General features: G+C 37.6%; 1 protein-coding gene across 2 annotated transcripts in view; it reads right to left on the bottom strand.

Annotated features, from left to right (window-relative positions):
• LOC121443459 overlaps window positions 1-21422 on the bottom strand; it is a 68428-nt gene extending 47006 nt beyond the window's left edge. For both annotated transcript variants that reach the window (XM_041645211.1, XM_041645212.1), the window contains exons 1-2: window positions 21350-21422; window positions 18938-19043 (exon numbers count right to left, since the gene is read on the bottom strand). In XM_041645211.1, coding sequence (XP_041501145.1) covers window positions 18938-19043; window positions 21350-21422 — 179 coding nt within the window. The remainder of the gene's footprint in view (window positions 1-18937; window positions 19044-21349) is intronic.
• Between the last annotated feature and the right edge of the window lie 2914 nt (window positions 21423-24336).

The raw sequence follows: 24336 nt of genomic DNA, 5'->3' as shown, positions 1-24336 counted from the left end.
AGAAATAAAGAAAGAAATTAAAGTCTTCCTTGAATTGAATGAAAATAAAGAAACAACATACTCGAACTTATGGGACACTATGAAAGCAGTCCTGAGAGGAAAGTTCATAGCACTAAGTGCCCACCTAAAGAAAACAGAGAAAGCACATATTGGAGACTTAACAGCCCACTTGAAAACTCTAGAAAAAAAAAGAAGCAGACTCACCTAGGAGGAGTAGAAGACTGGAAATAATCAAATTGAGGGCTGAAATCAACAAAATAGAAACACAGAAAACAATCCAAAGAATCAATGAAACAAAAAGCTGGTTCCTGGAGAAAATCAACAAGATTGATAAACCCCTATCCAAACTAATCAAACGACAGAGAGAGAACACGCAAATTAATAAGATCAGAAATGAAAAGGGGGACATAACCACAGACACAGAGGAAATTCAGAGAGTCATTAGATCTTAATACAAAAGCCTGTATGCCATAAAACTGGAAAATGTAAAAGAAATGGACGCTTTTTTAGATAAATACCATTTACCAAAACTAAACCAGGACCAGGTGAACAATCTATACAGACCTGTAAGTCACGAAGAATTAGAAGCTGTTATCAAAAACCTCCCTACCAAAAAAAGCCCAGGACCAGATGGTTTCAATGCAGAATTCTACCAGAACTTCCAAGAAGACCTAATACCTATACTCCTTAATGTATTCCACAATATAGAAACAGAAGGGTCATTACCAAGTTCCTTTTATGAAGCCACAATTACTCTGATACCAAAACCAGTCAAAGACTCAACCAGGAAAGAGAACTACAGGCCAATCTCACTCATGAATATCGACGCAAAAATCCTCAACAAAATACTGGAAAATCGAATCCAAGAACACATCTGAAAAATTATCCATTATGATCAAGTAGGCTTCATTCCTGAGATGCAGGGCTGGTTCAACATACGAAAATCTATCAATGTAATCCAGCATATAAATAAACTGAAAGAAAAAAACCATATGATCATTTCATTAGATGCTGAAAAAGCATTTGACAAAATTCAACATCCATTTATGTTAAAAGTCTTGGAGAGATTAGGGATACAAGGGTCATACCTAAATATAATAAAAGCTATATACAGCAAGCCGACAGCTAACATCAAATTAAACGGAGAGAAACTCAAAGCCATCCCGCTTAACTCAGGAACACGGCAAGGCTGTCCACTCTCGCCATACCTCTTCAATATAGTGCTTGAAGTTCTAGCAATAGCAATAAGACAACATAATGGGATCAAGGGTATTCGAATTGGAAAGGAAGAAGTTAAACTTTCATTATTTGCAGATGATATGATAGTGTACATAAGCGACCCCTAAAACTCCACCAAAGAACTTATACAGCTAATAAACAGCTTTAGTAATGTGGCAGAATACAAGATCAACTCCAAAAAATCAGTCGTCCTCTTATACACAAAGGATATGGAAGCAGAGAGGGAAATCAGAGAAGCTTCCCCATTCACGATAGTCACAAACAGCATAAAATATCTTGGAGTAAATCTAACCAAGGAAGTGAAAGATCTATTTGACAAGAACTTTAAGGCATTGAAGAAAGAAATTGAAGAGGTTACAAATAAATGGATGGACCTCCCTTGCTCTTGGATTGGGAGGATCAATATAGTAAAAATGGCAATTCTACCAAAGGCAATTTATAGATACAATGCAATCCCCATCAAGATCCCATCAAAATTCTTCACAGATCTGGAGAAGACAATAATCAACTTTATATGGAAAAACAAAAAACCCAGGATAGCCAAAACAATCCTATACAATAAAGGATCTTCTGGAGGCATTACCATCCCTGACTTCAAACACTATTAAAGAGCTACAGTAATGAAAACAGTGTGGTACTGGCATAAAAAACAGAGAAGTCGACCAATGGAATCGTATAGAAGACCCGTATTTTATCCCACAAACCTATGAACACCTCATTTTTGATAAAGGAGCAAAAAGTATACAATGGAAGAAAGAAAGCATCTTCAACAAATGGTGCTGGCACAACTGGATGTCAACCTGTAGAAGAATGAAAATAGACCCATATCTCTCACCGTGCACAAAACTCAAGTCCAAATGGATTAAAGACCTCAATATCAGCCCTAACACACTAAACCTGATAGAAGAGAAAGTGGGAAATACCCTACAACAGATGGGCACAGGAGATCGCTTCCTATGTATAACCCCAGAAGCACAGACATTAAGGGCAACATTGAATAAATGGAACCTACTAAAACTGAGAAGCTGCTGTAAAGCAAAGGACACTGTCACTAAGACAAAAAGGCAACCTACTGACTGGGAGAAGATCTTCACCAACCCCGCAACAGACAAAGGTCTGATCTCCAAAATATATAGAGAACTCAAGAAACTAGACTTTAAAATGCTAATTAACCCAATTAAAAAATGGGGCACTGAACTGAATAGAGAATTCTCAACAGAAGAAGTTCAAATGGCCAAAAGACACTTAAGGTCATGCTCACCTTCCTTAGCAATCAGGGAAATGCAAATCAAAACAACTTTGAGAAATCATCTTACACCTGTCAGAATGGCTAAAGTCAAAAACACCAAAGATAACCTTTGCTGGAAAGGCTGTGGAGGAACGGGTACCCTCATCCATTGCTGGTGGGAATGCAATCTTGTGCAACCACTGTCGAAGTCGGTGTTTCGGTTTCTCAGGAAATTCGGGATCAACTTACCCCTGGACCCAGCAATACCACTCTTGGGAATATACCCAAGAGATGCTCTATCAAATGACAAAAGCATTTGTTCAACTATGTTCATAGCAGTATTATTTGTAATAGCCAGAACCTGGAAACAACCTAGATGCCCTTCAATGGAAGAATCTATGAAGAAAGTATGGAATATATACACGCTAGAGTACTACGCTGCGTTAAAAAACAATGACTTCTCGAATTTTGCATCCAAATGGATGGAAATAGAAAACACTATCCTGAGTGAGGTATCCCAGACCCAAAAAGATGAACATGGGATGTACTCACTCATAATTGGTTTCTAGCCATAAATAAGGACCACAGAGTCTACAATAGGTGAACCTAAAGAAGCTAAGTAAGAAGGTGAACCCAAGGAAAAACATATAGTTATCCTCTTGGCTAAGGGAAGTAGACCAAATTTCCGGGGAGAAAATGGGATCTTGGGGGGGGGGTGGGATGGGGGTAATGGGAGATGGGGAGAGAAAAGGTAGAACGGAAGGAGAGGGACCTGGGGAAACAGGAGAATTGGGATAAAGGAAAGGTGGATAGGGGAGCACAGAACCACAATTCTTAGTTAAGGGAGCCACTTTAGGGTGGGCAAGTGACTTGACCCTCGAGGGGCTCCCTAGTGCCCAAGATGAGGTTCCCAGTTAGTTCCTTGGGCAGCTGTGGATTGGGAACCTGAAATGACCCTATCCTAGAGCAATACTGACGAATATCTTGCATATCATCATAGAATCTTCATCTGGTGATGGATAGAGAAAGAGACAGAGACCCACACAGGAGCACTGGACTGAGCTCCCAAGGTCCCAAGGAGGAGCAGATGGAGGGAGAACATAAGCAAAGAATTCGGGACCACAAGGCGTGCATCCACCCACTGAGACAGTGGAGCTGATCTACGGGGAGCTCACCAAGGCCAGCTGGACTGTGACCGAAAAAGCATGGGATAAAACCGGACTCTCTGAACATGGCGAACAATGAGGGCTGATGAGACACCAAGGACAATGGCACGGGGTTTTGATCCTACTTAATGTGCTGGCTTTGTGGGAGCCTAGCCAGTTTGGATGTTCACCTTCCTAGATATGGACGGAGAGGACCTAGGACTTAACACAGGGCAGGGAACCCGGACTGCTCTGTGGACTGGAGAGGGAGGGGGAGAGGAGTGGGGGGAGGGGGAGAAGAGTGGGAGGAGGGGGAGAAGGAAGGGAGGAGGGGAAGGGAAATGGGAGGCTGGGAGGAGGGGGAAACTTGTTTTTGTTTATGTTTTTTTTCTTCTTTTCGCAATAAAAAATCGACAAATAAATAGAATGTTTGAAAAAGCTATAAATTCTATATTTATATGTACATACTTAGACACAGAGACAATATTTATGTAAATGTTTAGTTGGAGTTACCCTAAATGGGATTATGCTGTTTCTAAAAGCCAAAGGTTGCCAAGCCAAGTGTGGAACACCTCCCCTCGGGTTGTTGGTCAAAGGTCACCCATAAATCCCTGAAAGCTATCACTATTACACTTTGCTGACAACCAGAACTTGGTGGTAAGGCTTTATTATTGAAGGAACTATATACTTTTGTCACACAACATAGAAAAATCAAGTTGATGCTGATTGGGAAGCTTCCTTGAATGGTTAGGTTTCATGGTATCAGAATGTACTATGTAAACTGCTGTGGGGGGATCATCACAAAAATAACAGGTGTGACAAGATATGCCAGTGTGTGTGCGATAGTGGCACAGATGTTATGGAGTAAATGCACCACTTTTAATTGTATTTAAGGTCTTTTCCACAGTTGAAGACACATGCTAAATACTATAAATCTGTTTGGGGAGCTGAAGGCTCCATGTTGAATCTACTATTACCATTTTTGCTAAATCGATACAGTATCAATCTGCCCTCTAAATTACTATCTCTCAACCCACAAATTTGTGTGCCTCTCACTTAGCAATTATACATCAGACAGTGGGTTATTATCTACAGTATACAAAAAACTAAAACCCAAACAATCAAGAAAACAAAATTTAAATTCGGGTACAAACTATACAAAGACTTCTCAAAAGATGAAACATAACTGACTCAAAAACACTTGAAGAAATATTCAGCATCCATAGCCATCAAGAAAATTCAAATTAAAACTACTTTGAGATTCCATCTTACCCCAGTCACAATGGCCAAGATCACTAATGAGAGTACATGCTGATAAGGATTCAAGAAGAGGGGAACATTTATTACTTCCTAGTAGAAGTGTACATTTGTGCAACCACTTTGCAAATTAGTGTGGTGGTTCCTCAATAGGTTGGGCATCAATCTTCCTCAAGATTAACTCATGTACACATACTCAAAAGATTCTGCAGTCTATTATAGAGATATTTGTGCATCCGTGTTTGTTACTACTCAAAATAGCCAGGAATTGAAAACAGCATATTTGTCCATCAACAAATGAATAGATAGTGAAAATGTTGTACACTTACACAATGGAATATTATTCAGCTTTTAAGAAAAAAATAAGTCATGAAATTTTTAGGTAAATAAAGGAAGCTAGAAGAAAAATCATCTAGGGTGCAGTAACCCAGACCCCCAAGACAAATATTTTTTGAAATGCTTCTTAGCAATTTGCATTTCCTTTGAGAACTCTGCTCAGTTCTTTAGTCTATCTACTTTTAATTGGGTTTAATTTCTTTTTGGTGTTTAAACTTTTTATTTTCATGTACATTCTAGACACTGATCTAGCAAATGCATTCAAGGCAAAATTTTTGTTTTCTATTCAGTTGGCTAGCAATGGTCATTTCTTTGAGCCATTTATTTGACTGTGAATACAAACATGGCTGCAGATGAAGGAATAAGGAAATTGAAAAATTGAATTATAATTTGAAGGTGGCCCATGATTGTAGTCCCAGAACTCTGGAAGCCGAGATAGAAACATCACAAGCTCAAGGCTTTTCTGAGATATATAGCTAAATACTCTCTCCCAAACAAATAAATAAGATCCCCCTCTCAGTTTCTTACATAACTAAAAAGTGGTAAATGAAGAAGCTAAACATTTAAAATATAGAGGAAGGGAGGATATTATGCAAGAATTGAGCATTCAGTGGCAATTTGTGCTCAGGTCTTCACGGGCATGATAAAGTTATATTTATAGCTACAATGAAAAATAGCTGTTACAAAATGCCATTTTCCCTCTCTCTTTTTATCCTGATAGTCAGCCAGAGTACTTGTTGTGTGGGTGAAGCTATTGGGGGCCTGGGAAAGATCAAAGTGGCTAAGACAAGGTTCAACTTACCATAAGACTTGATAGGAAAAGAAGAAAATAAGAATAGAAGGAAGAAAAAATGAAATAAAGGTCAGTTAAGATAATAAGAAAGCAGATGTGTTATGATTTACTTTCTGCTGATAGCCCAAAATGCAATGTTGGTACTTTTATGGAAGGAACTTAGGTCTAAAAAACAGTTCTAAATGTTTGCTCTTCTTCCCACGGAGGAAAAACAGCTTCCACATTCCAGCACTGATGGGTGCTCTGCCTGGATTTCTCTGACTTGACATGATTAAGAGTGGGGCCATGGTTGCTTCAAATTGATGGCTGTTTGGGACTAGAGGTTTTACATGATAGTGATGAAAGCGCTCTTGTCCTTGAGAACTAGGACGGATATTCTGTAAAGGAGGACATTCCAAACTCCAGTGGGAGAATTTAAACCCAAGAAGAAGATAGGCAGTTCTGACCAGGTGGTGGTGGCTCACACTTTTAATCCCAGCGCTCAGGAGGCAGAGACAGGCAGATCTCTGTGAGTTCAAGGCCAGTCGGGTTGTCAACAAGAGCTAGTTCCAGGACAGGCCCCCAAAGTACAGAGAAACCCTATCTTGAAAAATGAAACTGCAAACAAACAAACAAACAAAAAAGATAGCCAGGATAGCCAGTTCTGGCGTTGAGAGCAAAAGCAGTGCAGCCCCTGCTACCAGGTAGCATGAGCTTTCAGGTATTCACCTCAGATTGGAGATACATTAAAATAGAGTGTTCTGGGGTGTTATAAACTGCTCACCACATCTTCCATAGTCCTGTATTCCCAGTGAAAACTATTACTGCATCTTTGAGACTAATTTTTGACTATTGGGAATTAAGTATAGTATCTAACATTTCTTGAATACTGGGAAAAATTCCCTCTTTTGGCTTTTTTAGCACTCCTTTGAATCAAACTTTTAACACTGAGTTATTTTCATTTAGAAAGGAAGAATGCAGGTTCATAATTGATATTAAATATTGTCATGTTCCATCATAAAGAAAAAGATACACACATGAAAGTGTGTATGTAAGTATGCATATCCTAACTAATAAAGACTATACCCTGACATAAAACATATAAGCTATTCTTTCAGAGATTATTTATATAGCTTTTTATTAATGCATTGTGAATGACTTTTCACTTACTTACACAGAAAGTTATGGGTTGCCTACTTTAGGATTCACGGTCTTGAGCAATTTACACAATTCCTATGAGAAGTGCATTCATCAGGTAAGACCAGCTAAATTTCAGACAACATGCAACATTACACATAGACCTTCCAATTCCCAGGATACTATGAGTTTTACAGGGGAGCAGGGATTGTACTAGCCAGTGGGGTCATGACAGGGGAACCCAACAGAGACAGTTGCCCTAAGCTCGCTGAAGCTCATGGATACTGAATCAACAGTCGGGGAGCCTGCATGGGATCAATCTAAACGCTCTGCCTGTGTGTGGCAGTCGTGTAACTTAGTCTCTTAGTAAGGGTTCTAACAGCTAAGCACCACCTCTCACTGGTGCTTAGCTGTTGTCTGGTAACCTGTTTCTCATGCTGAATTACCTGGACCAGAAGTTAAGGTGAGGAGCTCAGTCCTGCCTCAACTTGTTGTGCCATGCTCTGTGCAAGCCCATGGGAGATCTGTCCTTTTCTGAAAGAAGATGGAGGAGGAGTGGATTGGGAGGGGGTATCTGGGAACAGGGAGGGTACAGGAGGACAGGAAGGAGGGGAAACTGGTTGGTATGTAAAATAAATGAAAGAAATGTCATTTTAAAAATAAATGCATTTTATCCATAAAATAAATCTATAGTATATAGTAGCTTTCACTGTTCTCAGTCTTAAATATAGTGTTTAATTCCTGAAATTATGTTTTCTTTCAAAGCATATCTAGAGACAGAAATATATTAATTTATCCTGTATCTTCATAAAATAGAAATGTGTAACAAGCATTTTGTTATTTAACTTTGTGGTGATTTAATAAAAATTTATAATAGACTCAAAAAAAAGAAGCTAAAGTTAATTGGCCAAGTAGTGTTGTAAATAATACAGTTTCTATGTGATTATTTCTGGTCTAAACTGCCAGGTGGCTGGGAAACAAACAAGCGGCCACCTCCAACACCTCTTGGTAGCCCTAGTATCTATGGTCTGAAAAAATTAAGAAGGGTTGGCCCCTTAACCAGGAAGTGCTTGATGTACAGAAGGTTGACCAGTAGGAAATTAAGCAACTGGACTGACACTATAGCACAACTCACTATTGATGTTACCCATTTTAAGAGTAAAACAAGAAAGCAGAACAGCTAATGGCCATAGTCGTATGGCCAACGTAGTATGTATGGTAGTATCACAAGGGCCTGGGCTTAGAGCACTGGTTATTGTATTAGCAGTTGGACACTGGACGGAAGTGTCACACTTTGGATGGCACAATGATATATGAAACAGTGTAACCACACTTCCAGGTTCAGAGGTCTTTAAAATGTAAGTATGGCATATTGGTACCTGTGGCACACCAACAATGCCCTGGGCATTCATTCCACATATATTGTGCCAGGGCACTCTTATATACTATATATAAATAACAGAAAACATGCTTATTAACCCAAAACATGTGGAGCTGGAGCTATGGCTCAGTAGTTAAAAGCACTTGCTTTTCTTGAAGAAGACTGGGGTTCTAATAAGGGGAAGGGATAGAAAGAAGGCTGCTTTTCCAGAGGACTCAGATTGAATTTCCAGCACCTACATGTCAGCTCACAACTGTCTATAACTCCAGTTCCAGGGATTCTGTTGCCTCACACAAACATGTATGCAGGAAAAACATTAATGCAAATAAAAATAAATAACTCCTCTACAATAAAGGATAAATAAATAAAACCTCCTCCCCTTACATCCTCCCTTCTCCCCCTACCCCCATAGTCCCTATTTTCTCAGATCTTGTCTATTTCCCATTCCCAGGGAGATCTATATATGTTTTTCTTATGGTTCTCCTTGTTAATTAGCTTCTTTGGGGTCATGGAATATAGGCTCATTATCCTTTGCTTTACAGCTTATATTCACTTATGAGTGAGTACATACCATGCTCATCTTTCTGGGTCTGGGTTACCTCATTCAATATGTTTTAATCTAGATCCATCCATTTGCCTTCAAATTTCAAGATGTATTCCATTGTGTAAATGTACCACATTTTCTTTATCCATTCTTTGTTTGAAGGGCATCAAGGTTGCTATCAGATTCTGGCTATTATGAAAAATGCTACTATGAACATAGTTGAACACATGTCCTTGTGGTATGATTGAGCATCCTTTGGGTATATACCCAAAAGTGGTATTGCTGGGTCTTGAGGTAGATTGTTTCCTTATTTTTTGAGAAATCATCATACTGATTTCCAAAGCAGCTGTACGGGCTTGCATTACCACCAGCAATGTAGGAGTGTTTTTTTTTCCCCACATCCTCTCCAGCATAAGCTATCATCAGTTTTTTTTTGATCTTGGCCATTATGGCAGGAGTAAGATAGACTCTCAGTTGTTTTGATTTGTACTTCTCTGATGGCTAAAAATGTTGAGCATTTCATTCAGTATCTTTCAGCTCTTTGAGATTTGTCTGTTGAGAGTTGTCCGTTTAGATCTGTAACCTTCTTTTATTGGATTATTTGTTCTTTTCATGACCAATTTCTTGAGTTCTTTGTATATTTTGGAGATCAATCAATCCTCTGTCCCATGTGGGGTTAGTGAAGATATTTTCCCATTCTGTAGGCTGCCGTTTTGTCTTGTTGGCCATGTCCTTTGCTTTACAGAAGATTCTCAGTTTCAGGAGGTCCCATTTATTAATTGTTTCTCTCAGTGTCTGCTCTACCAGGGTTATATTTCAGAAGTGGTCTCTTGTATCAATGTGTTCAAGTGTACTTCCCACTTTCACTTCTATGGGGTTTAGTGTGGTTGGTTTAATGTTGTGGTCTTTGACCCATTTGGACTTGAGTTTTGTGGATGGTGATATATATGGATCTATTTTTCATTCTTCAACATGTTGACATCCAGTTATGCCAGCACCAATTGTTGAATATGCTTTCTTTTATCCATTTTATATTTTTTTGCTTCTTTGTCAAAAAATAAGGTATTCATAGGTGTATGAATTGTTATCCAGGTCTTTGATTCAGTTCCTTTGTTCCTTCTGTCTGTTTTTTTTTTATGCCAATACCAGGCTGTTTTCAATACTGTAGGTCTGGAGTAGAATTTGAAGTCAGGGATTGCGATGCCTCCAGAAATTCCCTTATTGTTCAAAATTGTTTTGACTATCCTGCTTTTTTTGTCGTTGTTTTTCCATATGAAGTTGAGTATTGTTCTCTCAAGGTTTGGGAAGAATTTTCCAGAAATTTTGATGGGCATTTCAATGAGTCTGTAGATTGCTTTTGGTAAGAGTACCATGTTTACTATGTTAATTCTTCCTACCCAAGAGCAAGGGAGATCTTTCCACTTTCTGATGTCTTTTTCATTTTTTTTTCTTTAACGATTTAAAGTTCTTTCATACAGTTCTTTTACTTGTTTGGATAGAGTTACCCAAAGATATTGGATACTATTTGTGGCTATTGTAAAGGATGATGTTCTTCTGATTTCTTTCTTGGCTGATTTATCATCCATGTACAGGAGGGCTACTGAGTTTTTTGAGTTAATCTTGTTTCCTGCTACATTACTGAAGGTGTTTATGAGTTGTAGGAGCTCCCTGATAGAACTTTTTGGGGTCACTTATGAATAATACCATATCATCAGCAGACAGTGAGAGTTTGACTTCTTTTCCAATTTGTATCTGCTTGATCTCTTTCTGTTGTCTTATTGCTCTAGCTAGAAATTCAAGTACTATATTGATTGGATATGGAGTGAGTGAACAACCTTCTCTTGTTCTTGATTTCTGTGAAATTGCTGTGAGTTTCTCTGTATTTAGTTTGATGTTGGCTGTTGTCTTGCTATATATTGCCTTTATTATGTTTAGATATGTTCCTTGTATTCCTGATCTCTACAAGACTTTTTATCATGAAGGGTTGTTGAATTTTGTTGAAGGCTTTCTAAGAATCTAATGAGATGATCATGGTTTTTTTTCTTGCATTTTGTTGATATGGTGAATTACATTGACAGATATTCATATGTTGAACCATCTATGCATCTCTGGGATGATGCCTATTTAGTCATGGTGGATGATTTTTCTGATGTGTTTTTACATTTGATTTGCCAGTATTTTATTGAGTATTTTTGCATTGGCATTCATGAGTGATATTGCTCCATAATTCTCTATGTTAGTAGTGTTTTTGTGTGCTTTGGCTCTCAGGGTGACTGTAGCCTCATAAAAAGAGTTTGGCAATGTTTCTTCTGTTTCTCTTGTGTGAAACAATTTATTTGAGGATTATTGGTGTTAATTCTTTTTTAACAATCTTGTAGAATTCTGCACTGAAAAAATCTGGTCCTTTTTTCATTTCTTCTTCTTCTTCTTCTTCTTCTTCTTCTTCTTCTTCTTCTTCTTCTTCTTCTTCTTCCTTAGCAGTTATAATTCTATTTAATTTGCTTATCTGGTCTTGATTTTATTTTGGTAAGTGATATCTATCCAGGAAATTTTCCATTTCCTTTATATTTTCCAATTCTGTGGAATGCAGGTTTTTGAAATGTGACCTAATGATTCTTTGGATTTCCTCCATGCCTGTTGTTATGTCCCCCTTTTCATTTCTGATTTTGCTAATTTGAATGTTCTCTCTGCCTTTTGGTTAGTTTGGATAAAGGTTTGTCTATTTTGTTAATTTTCTTGAAGAACCAACTCTTTGTCTCATTGATTCTTTGTACTATTTTCTTTATTTCTATTTTGTTGATTTCAGCTCTCAATTTGATTGTTTCCTATCATCTAGTCATCCTGGGAGACTTTGTTTCTTTTCATTCTAGAGCTTTCGAGTGTTCTGTATTCTGTTAACTTGCTAGTGTGGGATTTTTCAAGCTTTTTTATGTAGGCATTTAGCACTATGAAATTTTCTCTTAACACTACTTTTATTGTGTCCCATAAGTTTCAGTATGTTGTGTAGTCATTTTTGTTGAATTTTAGAAAGTCTTTAATTTCTTTATTTCTTTCTTGACCCATTGATGATTCAGGTGGGAATTGTTCAATTTCCATGTATTTGTGGGCTTTCTGAAATTACTGTTACTATTGAATTCTAACTTTAAGCCATGATGATCTGAGAAGATACATAGTCATTCCTTTTTTTGGTATCTGTTGAGGTTTACTTTGTTATTGAATATGTGGTTATTTTTGAGAAGGTTTCATGAAGTGCTGAGAAGAAGGTATGTTTTTTATATTTGGATGAAATGTTCCATGGATGTCTGTTAAATCCATTTGATTAATAATATCTGTTAGTTCCTTTATTACTCTGTTAATTTTCTGCCTGACAGACCTGTCCAGTGGTGAGAGTGGGGTGTTGAAGTCTCCCACAATCAATGTGTGGGGTTTACTGTATGATTCAAGTTTTAGAAGTGTTTTTGACATATGAGGGTGGCCTTGTATTTGGGGCATTGGTGTTCAGTATTGATATTTTCTCTTGATGGATTTTTTTCCAGTGACAAATATCAAATGTCCTTCTTTGTCTCTTTTGATTTATTGTGAAGCCTATTTTGTTATATATTAGGATAGCTACACCAGCTTGTTGTTTAGGTCCACTAATTGGAAAATTGTTTTCCAACCCTTTACACTGAGGTGATGTCTGTTGTTGAAGTTGACGTGTGTTTCTTGTATGCAACAGGATGGATTGTGTTTTCACATCCAATCTGTTAGCCTGTGTCTTTTTATAGGTGAGTTGGGTCCATTTATATTAAGGGATATTAATGATCAGTGATTGTTAGTCCCTGTTATTTTAGTTCTTCTTTTTGGTGATGTTATTGTGAGTTCATTTCTCATTTTTGCTATTTGCTGCTGTGAGATCATCTATTATCTGTGTTTTTTGAGGGTATAGCTGACTTCTTTGGGTTAGAGTTTTCCCTGTAGTACTTTGTGTAGGATTGGATTTGTGATTTAAACCTTTTTCTGTCATAGAATATCTTGTTTTCTTCATCTATGGTGGTTGAAAGTTTTGTAGGGCATAGTACTCTGGGCTGGCATTCGAGGTCTCTTAATGTCTCCATAATGTTTTACCAGGACCTTCTGGCTTTCATCGTTTCCATTGAAGAGTCAAGTGTAATTCTGGTAGGTCTGCCTTTTTATGTTACTTGTCCTTTTCCTTTGCAGCTCTTATTCTTTCTTTATTTTATATGCTTAGTGTTTTGATTATTATGTGGCAAAGGGACTTTTTTTGATCCAGTCAAATTTGTATTCTGTAAGTTTCTTGTGCTTTCATAGGTATATCCTTATTTGGGTTGGGAAAGTTTTCTTTTATGATTTTGTTGAATATAATTTCTGTGCCTTTGAGTTCTTCTCTTCTTCTATCCCTATTATTCTTAGGTTTGGTCTATTCGTGGTGTCCCAAATTTTCTGAATATTTTGTGTTAAGCTTTTGTTAGATTTAACTTTTTTTGACCAATGAATCTAATTCCTCTATTATATCTTCAATACCTGAGATTCTCTCTTCCATCTCTTGTATTCTACTGTTTATGCTTGCATTTGTGATTCCTGATCACTTACCCCTATTTTCCGTTTTCAGAATTACCTTGGTTTGTGTTTTCTCTATTGTCTCTATTTCAGTTTTAAAATTTTAAATTGTTCTTTCTCCTGTTTGATTTGATTGCTTTTTCTTGGTTTTCTTTAATATATTTTTTTATTTCCTCCAATTTTTTGTTTTTCTTTTCCTCTACTTTGATAGAATTTTTCATTTCTTCTTTAAGGTCCTCACACTTTTTTCTAAAGTCATTTTTAGGTAGTTTTTTCTGTTTCATCTGGGTTGTGGTGATCAAGTCTTGCTCTTGTAGAGCCACTAGTTTTTGGTGGGTGCTGTGATTTTCTTTGGGTTGTTGAGTGTGTTCTTACCTTGTTGTCTGCCCATTTTACCTCCAATTGGTGTAGTTGGGACTGTGCCTCTGATGATCTATCCTCCATATGCTAGTGAATCCAAGGTTTAGAAGGTAGCTCCTCATGATGGAGTTGGGGCCATAATTCTAGTCATGCTCTAGGTCACTCATTGTTCCCAGATATCACTTGGTGCTCCCACAGATGTTGGTCAGGCCTGCCTTAGTTTGAAAATGGCAATTCTGCCACCAGGAATCATCAGAATGAGACTCATTTTAAAATATTTTTTTTAATTATAAAATTGCTTATACATGTTTAATGTATTACATTCACTTCTCACTCCTTGGGTATAACATTATAATATGTTATTTATTATCACTTTAATTTAAAAAAATATTTGAAAGGTAATAATAACAAGGCATAAGAGACCAGAAATATAAAATGGTGGGGGAAGTTATGGAAGGAGTCGGAAGAAGAGAGAGAGGGAAAGGATACCATTATATTGTGATTATTTTTTTTAAAAAAAAGGTTATTATTTCCTCTCCCCCCTTGCTCCTAACACCTTCAGGTAGTGATGGCCAATCTTTTACCCAGACCCTTTTACCAGCTGCAACACTTGTCATAATGGGCCCAACAGGGAAGCACAGTGAAGCTGACCCTGTTGACCAGGACATAGGTTAGATGATCTGGGAATGTGAGCACAGGAGACCTGGCCCCACCCCTCATCTGCCATATGGTAGCATGGGTCCGGGAGAGATGTTTTCCCCCACCCATTAATGCCTGAGGTATGGTCTTGAGTCAGAAGTGTATGAGAGCTACTCCTGCCCACCACCAGCTACAACCCTGGTGAGAGCAGATCCTGCACCTTCCCTGGGTACCACAATAGAGCCAATCCTGTTGGTAGAGATGTGGGTGAGCCAGCTCCATACTTGTGAGCATGAGATGTGGAAACCCAAAAATGTGAGCCTATTTCCATTCTGACAGATGGTCAGAATATGTAGGTATATTTCTGCTCCTTCTTTTATAATATGAGGTTAGCTGGGGAGTGGCTGCCTTCAGGATACTTGGTCTAGGGTAGTTTCACTGCCTAAACAACAGAATGCTAATGACTTGATGCCTCAAAGTGTTAAAGCAAATAACTGAATTGTCCTTTGTATCATGTTAAAGAAGTCTTTTGTTGCCTTCTTCCTCTTTTTGGGGTATAAAAGTATATGGAAAATTAAAAGTGGACAATTTCAGAATTCACTGGAATGCCCTCTTTGTATTATTCTATGGTTTCTGTTTTATTATTTTTCATGCGCCTTTGTATTCTTTATTAACATTTCTAAATCCCCATGCCTCTACCCTGGCAAGATGTATTTTTGTTGAAGTTTGTCCCCCACAATGGGAGAGCTGTCCCTATTACTCATCTGTCATTTAGTGGCATGGGCAGAGGAGAGATATCCTCATACCTATCAATCCCTGAAGCAGGTGAGAGAACTGGCATTGAGGTCATAAGAGAAGGAGAGCTGGTCCTGCTCCCTCAACAGTTGTAACACTCTGGAGAGTGGCTCCTATTCCACACATTGGCAACATAGTAGAGCTGACCCTGAAGGTGTAGGTTTGGAAGATCTGACCCTAGGGACATGAAAGGATGAGAACTGGCCCAACCCCATGCTTATTATTGCTAGGTGGGAACTCGCCAGGACAAAGCAGTAGAGCTCACACTGGTGGTGAGGACAAGGGAGAACTGGCATGCTGACCAACCATGTAACTACCCAGGCCCAAAACCAGGGTTATGTGTTGGACCATTGCAACATCTACCCAATCTGTGATCTTCTGGAGCATATGAAAGGACCAGGCCTGCAGCCCTTAACCTTCAGGATTTCCACAACACAAGGAAACAACAGGATAACCAAAAGGAATTCCAGTGAAGGCCCAGTATCAATAGTGTAGCAGAAAACAGAGACCTCAAATCAGACCAAAGAGTGCAATAAGCACTTGCAAATAAAGATTGTCAGGAGCCATTTCAGGCTTCTCCTTTCTCACAGGGCCTCGAAGTAAAAACCTTGAGACAGAAAACTTAAAGTTAACCAAAACATTACGTGCTAACCTTGGAGACTCAAGCTCTGGAAAACACCACAGAGTGTCTTCATTGCTTGCTGCTTATCACTAACAGCAGGTGTTCTTGCCACTGACCTTGCAACTGCCCAGCTTAGCTGCTTAGCTGCCCAAGCTGCCAAATCCCTTCCCCCTTCCCACCTCTCCCTTTCCCCATCCCCAGTTCCCCCTGCCCTAGTTCCTCACTGAGGAGTATTTAAGACAAAAACTTGCTTCAATAAATGGAGACTTTGATAAGAGAATTTTGCTTGATCTCCGTTTCTCTCTTGCGCCCATGTTCTTTCAGGTAGTGCCCCTTCAGACCCTGGAATAACTGGACCTGCTGGGTGGGTACAAAAGATAGATGGATAAAAGGGCTTACTGTGAAATTCAATGTCTCACACCACAGCTTCCATGATGAGACTGTTTTTTCCTTCTCTTTCTTCCTTCTCTTAAATTTTATTTTATTTCATTTTATTTTATTTTGGGGACTGGGGGAGGTTCAAGGACAAAGGGTGGATACAGGGTGGATATGAAGGACAGGGAAATGAATGAGATGGAGACACATTGATGGAGGAAGGTCATTGGTTAAAAAAATAAAGAAACTGCTTGGCTGGCCCTCATAGGTTAAAAAATAGGTGGGTGGAGTAAACAGAACAGAATGCTGGGAGGAAGAGGAAGTGAGCTCAGACTCAACAGCTCTCCTCTCGGGAGCAGACGCCTCAGAGAGACAGCCATGCTCCGCTACCGGGCAGACACATGCGATGAAGCTCTGACCCAGGATGGACGTAGGCTAGAATCTTCCTGGTAAGCGCACCTTGGGGTGCTCCACACCTGATTGGAAATGGGCTAGTCCAGGTGTGAGAGTTAGCCAAGAGGAGGCTAGATAGAAATGGGCCAAGCAGTGTTTAAAAGAATACAGTGTCCGTGTAATTATTTCGGGGCATAAGCTAGCCAGGCAGCCGGGGTGCTGGGGATGCAGCCCCACCGCTCCTATTACTACAGAAATTTAAACACTAACCCAGCCAAAAACTTTGACCTACAATCTATCCTGCCTGCAAAATATGCTATGGCAATTTTGGCACAAAACTTGTGGGTCTAGACAATCAATATATGATTGGACTTAAGGCCTAATCCATGAGAAGGAAACCACACATGATACTGCTTAGGTAATCAGGAACCAGAGATTTCATATTCCAGAGGCCTAGCATAAAACCAAATACTACTAGTCTAAAAAAGTATCAATACAATGACTCCTAGTGATATTCTGCTATACTCATAAACCAGTGCCTTATCTTCTCATTATCAGAGAGGCTTACTTTTGCAGCAGGAACAAATACAAAAAAATCACAGCCAGATACTACACAGAGAGATCTTGGAACAAGCATCTCTAAATGAGATAACTCCATCAAATCATTCTCCTTTCAGCTCAGGGAATCCCAGGGAAGAGAAAACGGAAAGAGCCAGGGGTGATGGAGGATACCAGGAAAACAAGGCTCTCTGTAACAACTAAGCAAGGCTCACCTGAAGTTATATAGACGGAAGCAGCAACACAGGGCTTTCATGGGTCTGCACCAAGTCCTATGCATACATGCTATTACTTTTAGCTTAATATTTTTATGGGACTCCTGTGAGAATGGCGAGCTGATCTCTGACTCTTGCACTTGCCCTTGGGACTCTTCTCCTCCTATTGGGTTGCCATGTCCACCTTTGATATGATAGATTTTACTTAATCTTATTAAATTTGATTTTGTCGTATTTTGTTTTCTCTGAAGCCATTTCTTTTCTAATAAGAGACAGAAAAGGGGTGGATCAATAAGAGATGGGCAGTGGGGAGTAACTAGGAGGAGTAGAGGGAGGGAAACCTTAATCAGAATATATTGTATGAGAAAAGGGTCTATGTTCAATAAAAAGGGGGGAAAGTAAAACTTTTGGTTTTGTTGTTTCTGTTATTGAGATATGACTTTTGCTATTTTGTAGCACACCCTGGAATGCATGTGACTAAGCAATTCCCACTGCCCCTGCCTCCAGAATAGCTGAGAATACATGCACATGCAACCAGGGACGAATTCAGTGCCTTACTGTTTAAAATCATTTTTAATTGTCTTCAGTGATTCCAGTATTTTACTAGATAAACACTCCCATTCAATGATTGATTCATTTAATAAACCCTTATATAGAGGAGATAAAATAGTACACACACAGAAATGCAAGTACAGTCATTTGGGATGTCTAGAACATTTCTGCACTTTTCTAAATGCAAAATTTTTCAAAACTCAGATCCCTTGCCTATACATGGCGATGTTATTCACTTTCATTATTGAGTCCTCCCTGGGAATCCTCTGTATCAGTCAATGAGGCAAGCCTTCTTATTCATATACTATCTTTTCTTCCAATCACTCTCATTTTTATGATTAGAAAAATAGAAAATCTGTTTGAATTTATTTTAAAATAAAATTTATGACCCAACATACTTTTATGCTTTCAAAACTGGAAAAAAGAAAGACTGTCATGTTATAGAATATCTATATCATATGCTGATTAGGAAACAAAAGACCTTTATTCATTACTAAATAAAATGATACACACCTAATTTTTCTTTTTAGAGTTATAAATTTTTCTTTTTAGAGTTTACTAAGAATATATGTGTATATATTCTTATATTATATATAATATATAATCTAGCTGCAAAAGACTATATGCAGAAAACAAATCTGAATGGTGTTAATCTCATAAAGTCAAAGGAAAGCATCTAGGAAGAAGACCACAACCATTGTCCCATATGCATAGGATTACATGATCATATTCAGGTATTACATGATTGCATATACCAAACAAATAAAAACAGACAAAATTACTTACAATCTGCTCTGTTTCCTTTTCCTACAGCATAAATACTACTTACTTGCAGAAAGGCTTTTCATCTTTGCATGCACAGGCAATGTCATTGGGGCAGAAATTTGTTGTGTTTCCTAGACAATTACCAAAGTCTGTCACAGATGTACAGTTGGCTGTAAACAGGAAAATTTGAAAACCATCTCAACAATAGAAAAACATGTTTCAAATGTACATACTACACATGTGCCAAGTTCTGAATGTTAAGATAATTGTTCGTGTGGGAGGGAGCAAGAGAAAACAGACATAGGAGGGAAAATGATGAAATTATATTTTCATTAAAAGTAAAAAGAATTTAAAAATGAAAATAGGTTCATGCTACTTTAAGATTTCCAAACATTATATTGATAAAGATTAGGCCTCAAAATTCAAGATGAATATCCAAATATCTTTTCTTTATACTATTTTATACTGGTTATTTTGAAAATAAGACTTTATAAAGTCAATCCATAATATTATGGGAAAAAGGTTATCTAATGCTATTTCATACTAAATTTGAGTATATTTTTCTGTAAAAGAAACAAAAATATCCTATCCAAAGTCTGAGGCAGCGTACAACTGGCATGTTTAACCTCAATTTATTCCTATTATCCTGGAAAAATAACTGCATTTTCTTTCCTTCAAAAAGACACTGGTAAATTAAAGAAGCCATTGGGTGTCTCTCTCACTATTTTTCCTGTTCTTGGGACTCTTTTCCTTCTGTTGGTTTGCCTTGTCCTGCCTTGGTGTGAAGACTTTTGCCTTGTCTCCTTGTATCTTGTTTTGTTGTGTTTGGCTGTTGTTTCTTGGAAGCCTGCTCTTTTCTGAAGGGAAACAGAGGAGGAGAGGATGGAGCTAGAGGGGAGGTGGGGGAATGGGAGGAATGGACAGAGGGGACACTGTGGTAAGGATGTGTTGTATGAAAGAAGAATCTATTTCCAGTAATATTATTTTTACAAAGCATCCGACTAGTAAGCCTCTGAGAGTAGCAAGCATTTCAGCCCCAACACATAATGATTTTTCAAGGCCTCCCTAGAGATGTATTCTGTCAAAAATATGGCTGCAGTAATGCATTCCCAATGATAACTGAGAAAAACGCTAGAATGTCCGAAAACAAGTGAAGAAGACTTGCTAAGAATCATAGGACCCATAAAGCATAAAAATATTTAATTTTTTGTTATTTTCTTTTTTCTTTTTCATTTATTTTACACCCCAACCACAGTTTCCCCTCCCTCCTCTCCTCTCCTTTCCCTCACCTCTCTTTTACCTTCTCCCCTTCCCCCCATCCACTCCTCTTCAGTCACCAGAAATGTTAAGGCCTCCCAGGAGTCAACACAGTGGGGGACACCAAGTTAAGGCAGGACCCTCAGTTACTGGATGTAGATTTTATGATGAGAATTAGGGTAATTGCCAATCTGATTACAAGGGAAGACCAGCTCAGGCACCCTCTCCACTGTTGCTAGGTATCTTAGCTGGGGCCATCCTTGAAGCACAAAAATCTTAACCCCCCCACCAAATGGCAAATTATTTTCATCCTCCACCACCACAGACACAAAAACAAACTGTTTATAGAGTGAGATTTCATAATTGTCTGAATCCTAGTATTTGTTTGGTATAGGAGATGGTAGATAATAAAGATTAGATCTGTAGCATCCAGAAGGAAACTAAACTTTTACTGATTTTACTATTTAAATATATTACTCAAAGGAACAAAAGAGAAACACCACAACATATAATGGAATTTGTAAGAAAAAAACAAAAATACAGTACAGTACTTTAAAAGTTTGATTCTAGTTTTTAAATATGAAAGCAACTTCATCTGACCAAAATGTTCCCTCTAATTGCACATTAGAGAAATCCCCACCACAATTGCTAGGCCAAATATTGCTGCTTAGGGGAAATTTAAGCTACATCTGTTTTTATCAGGCAATGTTTAGAAAAAAAATATAGTTCTTGGGTTGACAACAATTTTAGGTTTTATTTTATAGACACATATGATTATATCATCTACTTCTTCAACCACAATTTTATGACAACCCATGTGAATTGATTATAACAAATAAATTATAACTTAATACATTTCAGTTTGAATGTTTTCTGAAAAACAGGTTACAACTATCACACATTCAGAGAAACAAATTGGTTAAGTAGCCTAAATCAACTTCCAGCATCCACTCAAGTAAAATTTTTACTTATTTTACCATAGAATTTTCACATTTTATGTTTACCTAAAGGATCAGAAATGAACACATTGGCTTCAGAAGAAAAAAAATCTTTCAGAAAATAAACACCTCTAATAAAGGAGATATGTCCAGAAATTGAAAATTTTTAATAGCAGAACTTTGGTTAGAATGCCGGTTAATTCCTTAGACTTGGACACTGAAACCTAATTAATTCATTATGTTATCAACCTATAGAAATTAAACAAGTGAAAATTTCTTACGTTGAGTGCAGTGTACCATCAAAAAACAGCAGATGAACAGCATTCGAGTCAGTACAATTGTGCAATCTGCCATTGTGGGAGAAAAGCAGAACCCTTAGCAGTCTTAGCAACTGAACTTAGGTCTCCTGCAATTATGTTTTCCAGCTGATAAACAGAGAGTGTGGGTGCCTTATATAGGAGACACCTGAAGATGGATTTTGAACTTTTTCCTTCTTGCCTGGGTAAATTGCTAATTAACTTAGTATTGTAGACTTATTTGTTCCTTGTCCCTGTTTGTTCCTGCTTCTAAAAATAGAAGTGATTTTTCTATGAATTGCACGCTGCTTGTGTTTATCCTCAAATCTATGTTATTTCTTAAAGCTATATGTATATCTTCATAGTAGGCTTCATAATGATTTCCTATGCCAAAAAAGAATCTTTACTTGGCACTTATTTCTATGAATGTAATTTTCAACTCTGCTTAGGATCAGATCTCTGACCTCATGGCTACCGGGATTGCTAAACAAGAATCAGAAGACATAATTGGGTAGCATTGCCAATAAGAAAAAAGAGAAACGAGAAAATGGAATAAAGACAGAAATAGGAAAGGAGAGCTGCTAGGCAGAGAAAATAAAGAGATGACGAGGGGAGTAGTAGTCAGGATAGCAAGCAGAGACATAATTCAGTTGGGACACTGAACTTTCACTTTAACAGGCAATGTTTAAAAAAAGAAATATTGTTTCTGGCTTGGCAAAAATTTTAGGATTTATTTTATAAACAAATAAGATTACATTGTTTATTTCTTCAGCCATTACTTTATAGAACTCATGTGATTTTATTGACAGTATTAATTACTTAGGTTTGGATATGACCAGAGAGTATTACTTACTTTCTAACTAAAACCTTATCTCTCCCTGTCTCTATCTCTCACTCTCTTTCATACACAAACCTACCTACACATACATACATACACACACATACACACATTTAGATTTGCATAACAGCATGACAGTTTGCACTAAGATGACTGTATCTGCTATATATCTTCTATCTAGTAAAACTGTAGTTCAACTGATATCATCCTTTTATATCACAAAAATACATCGTTTTTCTCACTTACTGGCAAGTATAGTTTATGTACTATTTCCTGTTTGGAATTTACCCATTATTTTATTTTATATCCTGCTTCTGCTTTCTGGCTATCAATAAAATGACGGTACTATGAGCTCATGTTTGAAACTTCCTATTACCATGAATAAAAATATTTTTTACCTATTTGGATCATCCTGATTCAATATTATTTATTTATTCTGGACAGTTTTGTTTAATATTTTAATAGTAAGTTGTTTATTTTATAATACCATGGCTGTTAGATACGTACCTAATGATATTAGTATATTATTATGAAAATATAAATACTCATTTTGAATATAAGCAAAGTTATTTATTTGGATCTGTTATGGCAAAAGCAAAATTCTTGCATACATATAGCAAAAATAGGTACAAATGTTACAAATCACAGAATTTAATTCCCTCCGTTTTATGTGACTTTTCTCTGCAATCTCCACTGCAATTTCTGTTTGAGACAGAGACTCACTATATGTCCACGGTTGGCCTCACATTCAATAGTGAATTTAGTTTACTAAGTGTTGGGATTTGATGCGTGTGCTATCACACCTATTTTCTAAGGTAATTTAAGACAGATCCCAGCCATTCTTGATTTAGAGCTTACAAATTACTGTTGTCATTCAAGAATTCTGCATAGATGGTCTAGTGACAGATAACTAAGGCCTTCTTCAAGCAGTCTTCTTAAAGCTCTGTAGGAAATAAGCTTTCTCCTATTAAATCAAAATCCACATTCCCGAAACTTCCAGTCAGTATGGAACAAATTCATTATGATCCACTTAGAAAATTCTGGGTTAAAGTGAGACTCCATTCACACATAAGTACAGGGAAGGGAAAGTATAAAGTCCACATATCTAATTCTGTATGGCTTCAGTTGATAACTGATTCATCCATATCCTAAGACACTAAAGTTTGCTACTAAATCTGTATAGTAAGCATACAATGGTCATTACATATTAAATAACAAATTTCTCCTTAGCAATTCAATAAACAGCTTTCATTACACATAGAAACTAGAATTTCCACTTATTTCTGTGTTATAGCCCATTTTGTAGCTAAGAGTAGTCATGTGGCAAATACCACCTAGTAATAGACTAAGAACACCTTTGGTAGGGATCCTCAGAAAGGTTTTCTCCTCATAAAGAAAGGGCTGCCTCCTCTTGTGGCCCCCTTCTCTTCCTCATCGCCTAAAACTGGGGCTAGCTCTAATAGAGTTTTATGTGCTCATCTTGCCTTCATGGGTAGAGATGCTTTAATATTCTTGGGTTTGCAGAGTAGAGAGAGAGGCAGAGAAAATAAGTGTTTGAGTGAGTGGATTGGCCCTATCATTGCCTACCTTCAGACTTCTTACTATGTGAAATTTACAAATAAACCTCTGTTGTTTAAATTGCTTTTTAAAAAAAAATGGGATGGGCTCTCACTGTGTAACCCTGCCTAACCTGGAAGTCAGTATGTAGATGACGCTTGTTTAGAGCTTACAGAGACCTGCCTCACTCTACCTCCCAGGTGCTGGGAATAAAGGCATGTGCGGCAAAATCCAAACTACTTTTAGTTGGGTATTCTAACAAAAGTGATATAGTTAATATCATAATCAAAAGTTGAAAATAACAAACAAACAAAAATGATTTTTTAAAACTTCTAGGAATATGAGTAAATATCCTATATTCTAGTTGACTTAGTTGTGTGAGTGTACACATGTGAACACACACTCCAGCACGATGCTGTGTTATGTTTGTGGAGGTCAGAAGAAAACTTGCAGAAGCCAATTCCCTCCTTCCATGTGATCCCAGGGTCAAACTCAATCTTCAGCCTGAACAGAAAGTGACTTGACCCATTTAGGCTTCTCACCAAGATCTCACATATGTGAATACACAAGAGATAAT

This window comes from Microtus oregoni, unplaced genomic scaffold (genome assembly GCF_018167655.1).
Source record: "Microtus oregoni isolate MIOR12 unplaced genomic scaffold, Mior012 000107F_ref0000227, whole genome shotgun sequence".
Taxonomy (NCBI): Eukaryota; Metazoa; Chordata; class Mammalia; order Rodentia; family Cricetidae; genus Microtus; species Microtus oregoni.
This window is presented reverse-complemented; position numbering and strand designations above follow the sequence as displayed.